At 44.1% G+C, this 11,062-nt stretch overlaps 1 protein-coding gene across 1 annotated transcript in view; it reads left to right on the top strand.

Annotated features, from left to right (window-relative positions):
• The window catches only part of SYN3 (synapsin III), a 465,440-nt gene that overhangs the window by 27,529 nt on the left and 426,849 nt on the right, over positions 1-11,062 (top strand). The window contains exon 2 of the mRNA XM_043441347.1: positions 5,191-5,644. Coding sequence (XP_043297282.1) covers positions 5,334-5,644 — 311 coding nt within the window. The 5' untranslated portion in view covers positions 5,191-5,333. The remainder of the gene's footprint in view (positions 1-5,190; positions 5,645-11,062) is intronic.

Here is an 11,062-nt window from a genome sequence, read left to right as displayed (position 1 = left end):
ACACCATGGAATATTACTCAGCCATTAAAAAGAATTCATTTGAATCAGTTCTAATGAGATGGATGAAACTGGAGCCCCCCAAAAAAAAGAAAAAAAGAAGAAACTGGAGCCCATTATACAGAGTGAAGTAAGCCAGAAAGATAAAGACCAATACAGTATACTAACGCATATATATGGAATTTAGGAACATGGTAATGATAACCCTATATGCAAAACAGAAAAAGAGACACAGATGTACAGAACAGAATTTTGGACTCTGTGGGAGAAGGCGAGGGTGGGATGTTTCGAGAGAACAGCATCGAAACATGTATATTATCAAGGGTGAAACAGATCACCAGGCCAGGTTGGATGCATGAGACAAGTGCTCGGGCCTGGTGCACTGGGAAGACCCAGAGGAATCGGGTGGAGAGGGAGGTGGGAGGGGGGATCGGGATGGGGAATACATGTAAATCCATGGCTGATTCATGTCAATTCATGCATACATGTCAATGTATGGCAAAAACCACTACAATATTGTAAAGTAATTAGCCTCCAACTAATAAAAATAAATAGAAAAAAAAGTTTTTTTAATAAATCAATTAAATGAAATGGACAAATTGTTTGAAATCATATATTGTCAATATTGAAATAGTAAACAGAGAATATAAATAGATTTATAAAAGCATTTGAGGTAATTGTTAAAAACTTTCCAACAAAGAAAAAGTCAGCCCCAGGTGGCTTCATTCTGTCAATGAATTAAGGGGAAAAAGAACCCCAATATTACACAGACTTTCAGAAAATTGAAAAGGTAGAGACACTTCAGAATATATTTTGTAAGGTCAACATTATGCTGGTACCAAAGCCTGGCAAAGACATTGACAAAAATGAAAATCTCAGACCAGATTTCTCATGAACATGGATGTAAAAAATCTTCAACAAAATATTCTTGGCTTGAATCCAGCATTATATAAAGAGGGTAATTCACTATGACTAAGTGGGATTTATCCTAGGAATGCGAGATTGGTTTAGCATTTGAAAATCAATTAATGTAACTCATCACATTAAGCAAATACATGGTTTTTAAAAACCTTGTTGTTCAGTTGCTAAGTCATGTCTGATTTTTGTGACCCCATGGACTGCTGCACGCCGGGTTCCCCTGTCCTTCACTGTCTCCCAGAGTTTGCTCATATTCATGTCCATTGAGTCAGTGATGCCATCTAACTGTTACGTCATTCTTTGCTGCCTTCTTCTCCTTTTGCCTCCAGTCTTTCCCAGCATCAAGGTTTTTCTAATGAGTCAGCTCTTCCCATCAGGTGGCCGAAGTATTGGAGCTTCAGCTTTAGCATCAGTCCTTTCTGTGAATATTCAGGATTGATTTTTCTTTAGAGTTGACTGGTTTGATTTCCTTGCTGTCCAAGGGACTCTCAAGAGTCTCATTCAGCACCACAGTTTGAAAGTATCAATTCTTCGGCGCTCAGCCTTCTTTATGGTCCAACTCTCACATCCATACATGACCACTGGAAAAACCACAGCTTTGACTATCCAGACCTTTGTCGGCAAAGTGAGGTCTCTGCTTTTTAATATTCTGTCTAGGTTTTTCATAACTTTCCTTCCAAGGAGCAAGTGTCTTTTAATTTTATGGCCGCAGTCACCATCAGCAGTGATTTTGGAGCCAAGAAAATAAAATCTGTCACTGTTTCCACTTTTTTCTCCTTCCATTTGCTGTGAAGTGATGGGATCAGATGCCATGATCTTTGTTTTTTGAATGTTGAGTTTTAAGCCAACTTTTTCACTCTGCTCTTTCACCTTCATCCAGAGGCTCTTTAGTTCCTCTTCACTTTCTGCCATAAAAGTGGTATCATCTGCATATTTGAGGTTATTGATGTTCCCCCGGCAGTCTTGATTCCAGCTTGTGATTCATTCAGCCCAACATTTCGCATGATGTACTCTGCATATAAGTTAAACAAACAGAGTGACAATTTACAGTCTTGTATTACTCCTTTCCCAATTTTGAACCAATCCATTGTTCCATGTTCTGTTCTAACTGTTGCTTCTTAACCTGCATACAGGTTTCTCAGGAGACAGGTAAAGTGGTCTGGTTTAAGAATTTTCTACAGTTTGTTGTGATTCACACAGTCAAAGGCTTTAGCATAGTCAGTGAAGCGGAAGTAGATTTTTTTTTTTCTGGAATTTCCTTGCTTTCTCTGTGATCCAACAAATGTTGGCAATTTGATCCCTGGTTCCTCTGCCTTTTCTAAATCTAGCTTGTATATCTGGAAGTTCTGAGTTTACATACTGTTGAAGCCTAGCTTGAAGGACTTTGAGCGTAACTTTACTAGCAGGAGAAATGAGCACAATTATACAGCAGTTTGAACATTTTTTGGCACTGCCCTTCTTTGGTATTGGAATGAAAACTGACCTTTTCCAGTTCTGTGGCCACTGCTGAGTTTTCCAAATTTGCTGGCATATTGCGTACAGCATTTTAGCATCATCTTTTAGGGTTTGAAATAACTCAGCTGAAATTCCATCACTTCCTCTAGTTTTGTTTGTAGTGATGCTAAGGCCCACTTGACCTGACACTCCAGGATATCTAGCTCTAGATATGACCACACCATCATGGTTATCTGGGTCATTAAGACTTTTTTGTATGGTTCTTCTGTGTATTCTTGCCAACTCTTCTTAATCTCTTCTGCTTCTGTTAGGTCTTTACTGCTTCTGTCCTTTATCATGCCCGTCCTTGCATAAAATGTTCCCTTGGTATCTCCAATTTTCTTGAAGAGATCTCTAGGCTTTCCCATTATATTGTCTTCCTCTACTTCTTTGTGTTGTTCATTGAAGAATGCCTTCTTATCTCTTCTTGCTCTTCTCTGAAACTCTGCATTCAGTTGGGTATATCTTTCCTTTTCTCCCTTGCTTTTGGCTTCTCTTCTTTCCTCAGCTATTTGCAAGGACTCCTCAGACAACCACTTTGCCTTTTTGCATTTCTTTTTCTTTGGGATGGTTTTGGTCATTGCCTTCTGTACATTGTTACAAACCTCCATCCCATGGTTCTTCAGGCACCCCGTCTACCAGATCTGATCCTGAATCTATTTGTCACCTCCACTGTACGATCATAAGGAATTTGATTTTAGGTCATACCTGAATGGCCTAGTGGTTTTCCCTACTTTCTTTTTTTGTTTTTTTTTATTTTTTATTTTATTATTTTTTTCCCATTTATTTTTATTAGTTGGAGGCTAATTACTTTACAGTATTGTAATGGTTTTTGCCATACATTGACATGAATCAGCCATGGATTTACATGTATTCCCCATCCCGATCCCCCCACTCCCTACTTTCTTCAATTTAAACCTGAATTTGCCATAAGGAGCTCATGATCTGAGCCACAGTCAATCATCTTAATTGATTTGGAAAATCAGTTCGCAAATTCAACATCCATTCGTGATAAAAATTCTAAGCCAACTAAGACTACAAGGGAACTGTCCCAACCACTATGGGAAGGTTTTGGACAGTTTCTTAAAAAGTGAAACATGCCTCCCCCTGACCTAACAAATTAACTTCTAGATATTTTCCCAAAGAAAAAGTCAGTCTCTTAACCAGTCTCTCTGTCTGTCTCTTCACCCCACCCTTTCCCCTTTCTTTGTTTCTCTCTCCACAAAATTACTTAAATAAAACATTCTTAGAGCAATTCTATTCAGAATACCCACCCCAAACTGACAACATTTCAAACATCCCTCAAAAGGAGAATGTAGTAACAATTTGTAGTTATTCATCTAGCAGAATACTACTCAGTAATAAAAGAGTGACTTGTTACATACAACATAGCTGAGTCTTGAAACCATTATGCTGAGGGAAAGAAGCCACTCATGAAGGAATAATACACAATCACATTTATATAAAGTTTAGGAATAGGTAAAATTAACATATGATGATAGACATCAGCAGAACCTTTGCCCTTGAGGACACGTGGATTTCTAGAAAGGGACGCAGGAGAACTTCCTGAGGTGACTGGAGTATAATAAATCTTATTCCAGCATACACATATATCAAAACTCCAAGAACTGTACCCTTAGGGGCTGTGCACCTCTAAGTACATTTTACCTCAGCAAAAACATAAAATAATGTTAACAAAATAAAATATAGGTGGGGTCGAATTGCATGACTGAAACCATCATTTTTCTCAGAAATTTTGATCTTAAATGAATCATTTGGATTTTTAAAACTTATTTTGTTCTGTTTGGCAAAGGACTTCATTTGTTTATTAACCTGCTGGGCTGTCCTGACAAAATTTCACAGAGTGGCTTAAACAACAGAAATTTGTTTTCTCACAGTTCCAGAGGCTGGCAGTCTGAGGTCAGGGTGCCAGAATGGATGGTGTCTGGTGAGAGCTGTCTCCCTGGCTTGCAGACGGCTGTCTCCCCGTGTGTCCTCACATGGCCGAGGAATAGCAAACTCCCTCTTGTCTTTTTTTTATGAGAACGTTAATGCTCTCACGAGAGCACCACCCTCATGGCCTCATCTAACCCTACTACCTCCAAAAGAACCCATCTCCAGATACCAGCATGTTACTGGTGAGGGCTTCAACATATGAATTTGAAGGACACAATTCAGTTTGCAGCTGTATATATTCTAGAAAATCTGGACAATACAGGTAACTGGAAAAAACAAAAAGCCATGTAGTCCGGTTATGCAAATATAGTCACTGTTAACATTCCAATGTCTTTTTTCTTTCCAAAGTTTTGTTATTTCAACTTTTATGTGGTTGTAGTCATTCTGTACCTAATAGTCTTATATCACGATCTTTTAAATTATGACATGAAATTTTTTCTGCGTGACTCAAATCCCTTTTTAAGTACTTCTTTTTAATAGCCACGAAAGGTTCTGCTGAATGTGCTGTAGTTTACGGATTCGTTATCCTGTGGTCGAATGTTGAAAGACTTTCCAGTATTCTGCTAGTGTAAATAATGCTGTGATAAATACATTTGTCCAAGAGGCTTTTTCTGTAACTCGGATTGCTTTCATGGGGTAGAATTCCAGAAAATGGAAATCGTAGGTTTAAAGGGTGTGCTCTAATTAGATGTTGCCAAATTCCTTGCCAAAAAGATGTCCTACTTTGCACTGCCCCCAGGAGCAGGGCAAGAAGGGGCTTTATCTGTTTGCTCTTGAGGGGCTGAGGTCGTTTCCACTAATGTGTTTCTTGGCCTGTTTCCACAGGTAAAAAAAAAGACAGCTGACTTGTCTGGGACTCCCTTGGGTCTTCTGGCCCAAGACCCTACCACTCCCTCCCCTGGCAGCCTGTGTTCCCGGCCTCACCTGGACCACCCGAGTGGGAACAGGCCATCTCGTCCATCACAGCCATGAATTTCCTGCGGCGGCGCCTCTCTGACAGCAGCTTCGTGGCCAACCTGCCGAATGGCTACATGGCGGACCTGCAGCGCCCAGACAGCTCCACCAGCTCCCCTGCGTCCCCCGCCATGGAGAGGAGGCACCCTCAGCCCCTGGCAGCCTCCTTCTCCTCTCCAGGATCCAGCCTTTTTAGCTCCTTCTCCAGTGCCATGAAGCAGACCTCACAGGCCCCCTCGGGGCTGATGGAGCCTCCAGCTCCCTCCACGCCTGTTGTTCAGAGGCCCAGGATCCTGCTGGTGATCGATGATGCCCACACAGACTGGTAAGCAGCAATCTGCAGGTGCCCCCGCCTAGGGGCAGGAGAGGAGATGGGGCTTCTCTCACTCTTGGGGAAGAGAGAGGGGAAGAGCTGTGAGAGACTCTGTGGTATCAGAGACTGGCCAGAGGGAAGGGCGTTAATGGCAGGCACCACGGCAGCCACTTTTGCCACACTCTGTCCAAAGGGCTTTATGTTTAAGGTCTGCAGTCTCTCACCTGCAAATCCAAAACCCAAAAAGCTCACTAGAAGATATTTTGTAGCCCATTTGCTAGCAAAGCCTTATCTGAAGGAAAGTTAGACTGTAATAGTCTTCATGGTACCACTCACTGTGCTTGTTCATATGATTTGCTGCAAACTTCTTAATATGTTTGACATGGGGTACTGCCCAGGGCCCACAGGAAGTATTATATAATATATGGTATATGTACTATATTATTTTCCTAATAATATAAAGCTTTAAAAAATCTGAAATAACTGTGGTAAGTTGCTTAACATCTTTGAGCTTCAGCCGTGCTCCCTCATTGAGTGAGGTTGCTATGAGGGTAAAAGAAACCAACAGAAGTCCACAATCCTTAATCTGAGGGGACCAGAGTGCCTGAGTTTGCATTCCTACTCTTCCATGGACTGGCAGTCTGGTTCCAGAACCTGTCTTAACAGGTCAGCAAAGGTGGGCAGAAATGATATCCCTTCCAGGCTCTTCCCAGGTGTGCCCCATCCTGATAGATGGTCAGCATCCTGGCTGGAGGGGCAGAGACTGGACACGTGGCAAGGTCATGGTAGCATCGGTTCCACGGGTGGTCACTGAGCGCTGACGAGTGCAAGTAGCAGCCTGCAGTTCAGTCCAGTTCAGTCGTGTCTGGCTCTTTGTGACTCCGTGAACCGCAGCACACCAGGCCTCCCTGTCCATCACCAACTCCCGGAGTCCACCCAAACTCATGTCCATTGAGTTGGTGATGCCATCCAGCCATCTCATCCTCTGTCGTCCCCTTCTCCTCCCGCCCTCAATCTTACCCAGCATCAGGGTCTTTTCAAATGAGTCAGCTCTCACAACAGCCTCAGGTACTCAGATAAGTAATGAACAGGCCCTGCACACAGGAAGCTGCATGCGGGTGGAAAAGAGGTCTCCATTTGAAATTTTTGGTAGAGAAGATACGTATTATTAGTCCAATTGGAGACAGATTTAGCAGTCCAGGCAGTAAACCTAAATATGGAGACATGGAGGCACCCCATTTAGGGCAGTTCTGGCCACGGACCCATGGATGGCCCTGGGGGCTGGAGGACAAGGTTCCCTGTTTGTGTCTCCAAAAGCTACCACAGAGTAGGCCCAGAGTCAGCATCCAGGAAGCATGTATGACATGAACCAATTAATATAATCCGTTCACTGAGCATGCCAGTGCTCTCTTATTCTAACATGGATGTGTGTGCTCACATTCATTCCTTGAAATGTGAACTCAGGTCGGGAGTGGTTGAGCCTGTACTTTGGAGTGGGAGGTGATTATAGTTTATAACATTCAATGCAGTCAACATTAAAGCATGTTCAGTAGGTTCAGACTTTAGCCTTTATTTTCCTGCTGTGGAATCACTTCGTCTTAACCAGGGTGGTCGGGTGCCTGGCCTCTGTTCTGATCCGTTCTGAGTTGTTTTCAGTGATGCTTGAAGGGTGTTCATCTCTGCCTGTGAGGTTATGCAGAGCATCATATTTAGGTTCTGAGCCAAGGGGTTGATTTCTGCAGAGGTGCTGGTTTCACGCACCCCTGCCTGTAGTCATGCTGCCCATCTGCCTGGTACTCAGAATGCCCGCATGGCCTCTGCAGTCCTCTGTTTCTCTTTAACCCAACTTGACCTTGATTTTGAATGTTCTCTGTTGACTGCACCACTCTGGTTCAGGCAGGGTTTGCCATAATATGGTCTTAGGAAGGGGTATTTGTCAGAAACGTTACTTTTTGTATGGATCCTAAGCTAATAAATGGCAACAAGGTGAAGTGGTTAAGGATTCAGACTTCAGAGCTATCTGGATTCAAGTCTCTACCCCATAATAGCTATATGACCTTTGAAAGTTACTGCACCTAAATGGTAAAATAGTACCTACCTGTAGAGTTAATTTATGTAAGTATGGTTGAAATTTGAATTACTATAAAAGTGTTTAGCATATGTCTAGTAGACAGTAAGTGCTGTTTAAGTGCATATTATTATTGCAGACTATTGTGACCTTTTGTGCAATATTAATCATCTTGACTGCAACCCCTGTAGGCATACTTATTTAATTTCTTTATGCCCAATATTAGGCAGAATAGATTAGGATTTACCCCCACTGTGCTATGGTTTTCTAATGGTCAATCTTCGCTACTGGCTCTCAGGTGATAAAGTTGAGTCTTACTAATTAATCTCTGTCTGCCTCCCAACCCAGTGCCCATATGGTGTGTAGTTTAGTGTAGGCGCACAGCTTATGAGACTGAAATGCCATAAATTACCTTAGCCAAGTAACATTTGAATTTTGACTTTGGTCTTCAATCTCTCTAATCCACAGGAGTGACCAGTGTGTGAATTTTAGTCTAGGTACCCTGGTAGGGGACACAGGTTTTGGCTAGAAGAATTTCTCCCGGTCTGTTTCAATCATGCTTCATGTGCCCACAGGTTCATTAGGGGTTGAGGACAGCAGGCCACTGTTCTGCCTCTCAGAGGGTTAAAAGTGGAAAAGTGAGAAACAGGCTCTTTATAAGGTCACCTGAAGGTTAGCTGTGCATTCATTGGATGTTTGTGACAGAGACTTCCCACCCACACATAACCGCTTCTCATACAGAACTCATCCTAGATGCTGTGAGAACTTGAGAAACTTTCCAGATACATGCCCAACTTTCAAAATTGATGCTGGCTGCCTTAGAACCCCGATTTCTTCCCTGCCGAGTTCCCGAGGGATACCTGTCGTCCTCCCATACCAGCAGCGGCCAGCAGGTGGCGGGCTAGCCCCACTGTCCCTGGGCAGTTCTGGCAGAGTCTGGCTGCCTCTGGGGTCAGCCCCCTGCCCAGCGCCTCCTTCATTGTGCAGACTGTCTCCTGAGAGGAAGAAGCTGTTGAAGAGGGAGAAGGCAGCTCACACAGCCCCTTTCTTTCTCCTTTGAGATGGTAATGAGAGGGGGAGATGATCCACGTCTGGACTGAGCCTGAACCCACCAGGGACAATGTGGCTCCCTTTTCTCCCTGTCAGCCTGTTACGTCCCTCTGTCACCCCTTTCCTAGTCCAGGGCCCTGCTGCAGAATCAGGTTTCCTAGAGGGTGAGGGAGTTACAGGAACCTCCGCCTCTTGCTTCCTGACAGAGGCCAGCTTGCAGACTCTCGGAACCAGCCTGGGCCCCCCAAGGAGGAATGATACCTGGCCAGTGGCCAGGGGGCAATGAGGGAGAGGAGGACTGTCCCTCTTCTGAGGAGACACAGAGGATCCCAAAGCCGCCCTTACTGGAAAGCGGGACTAATGGCCGAGCATTTTGAGACCCCACGACCTTTTGGGGCTGCCCCAGAGGTCAGCCTGACTATATCAGGTATGTTGGGAGCTTTGGACCAGACTCACCCCCCAATAAGATCTGGGTGAGGAGTCCCTCTGAACTGAAGCTGGTACTGTCCTCTGGGATGATGGGAGATCAGTCAGGTTTGAGAATCACAAGGGAAAGGAGAAGTATAACAAATGGACTTCCAGCTCATTTTTCTTCAGCCCTCCCCACTCGTTGTCTTGCCTATTTTCCAGCACTTTCACTGGCGTCAGTTCTCTAGTCTTGACCTTGCCTCCTGGATACCTTTCATGTTACCACCAAAGTACCTTCTTTCCAAAATCTAATCTGGTAAGTTTACTCCCATGCCCCACCATGTATATCACCTCTTATAACCATTAGGTAGCACCTCATTGCCCTCAAGTCCAAGGTCAGAGTTGTAAGCATGTCTGCCCTCCCTCTAGCTCTGCCTCCAGCTCAACTTCCTGCTTTGCTGCTTATTCCACAGGAATAGCAAAGGTTTGTAGTTTTCAAACACACCTCTGCCTTAGCCCATTCTGTTCCCTGCTACCTGGAATGCCTTTCCCTGTGTTGTTCACTGGACCAGTCTCCATTCATCCTCAAAAGCCTGCTCAAGTGTCACTCCTTCTCTGACACACCTAGCCTGTCAACAGTGCTAATAACTTCCTCCTTTGATAACTTAAAATACACTTCATCATGCCGCCGCAGCACACACCACGCTGGGTTGTAATTGGCCTGAGGTGGCAGTCTCTTCTGCAAGAACAAGGCCTGTGTCTTACTCTTTGTGCATCCCTGGAGCTCACCGCGTAATATATTTTCAACTAGTATATGTCATTGTCCCAACCCAGTCCAACCAGAACAACCTGTGTTGGGCATCATGGGGCCTGAAATTCACCTTACTTCAAGAGTCAGCAGTATAGTGCATGCGGTTGAGGGGTTGCCAGTTTTACTCACCTGTGTTTAAAGTCTTGGCTGTTTATTTTTCAGTAGGTATACCCCCTTCACCCCTACATCCTCCTCCCCAAGCCCATCCAGGCTCCAGAGACCTTGAAGGTAAAACTGAGATCAAGGAAGTACACCCAACCTTGTTATGAAGAATCTTTTTGGGGGTCATGATCAATGTCCTTATTTTGAAGAAATCAAACCTAGGGTTCTGATACATTCTGTGGCAATAATTTAAAAAATTCATCTACTTATTTGTTTTAACAATCTCATATAGCTGCCTTATAGTGTAAGGCAGTAGTTTACAGTGTAAATTATTGCCACAGAATGTACTAGAACCCTAGGTTTGATTTTTTCAAAATGAGAACATTGATCATGACCCCAAAAGGGGATTCTTCATAACAAGGTTGGGTGTACTTCCTTGATCTCAGTTTTACCTTCAAGGTCTCTGGAGCCTGGATGGGCTTGGGGAGGGGGATGTTGGGGTGAAGGGGGATAAAGCAGCTAAGGCTTGGCCCCCAACCCCTCCCTCCAGGGGTCTCTGAAACCCTCCCTCCTCTTGCCTCCCATGGTCCTTGTTCCCAGAATGTCTGCTCGTCTCTTTCAACAATGATCTGTTGTTCTTGTTCAGCCGCCCAGTGGTGTTGACTCTTTGTGACCCACGGACTGCAGCACACCAGGCTTCCCTGTCCTCTACCATCTCCTGGAGTTTGCTCAAACTCATGTCCATTGAGTCGGTGATGCCATCCAAGCATCTCATCCGCTGCCACCCCCTTCTTCTTCTGCCTTCAGTCTTTTCCAGCATCAGGGTCTTTTCCAGTGAGTCAGTTCTTTGCATCAGGTGGCCAAGTATTGGAGCTTCAGCATCAGTCCTTCCAGTGAATGTCCAGGGTTGATCTCTTGTTACCCTCCCTCTTATTCTCCACCCTTCCCTAGGATTTCCTTTTTCTTTTACTTGGTGAAGAGGAAATGAAAA

The sequence above is a fragment of the Cervus canadensis genome, chromosome 21 (assembly GCF_019320065.1).
Source record: "Cervus canadensis isolate Bull #8, Minnesota chromosome 21, ASM1932006v1, whole genome shotgun sequence".
In the NCBI taxonomy this organism is placed as follows: Eukaryota; Metazoa; Chordata; class Mammalia; order Artiodactyla; family Cervidae; genus Cervus; species Cervus canadensis.
Note: the sequence above shows the minus strand (reverse complement) of the source record. Positions and strands in the feature narration are given on the sequence as shown.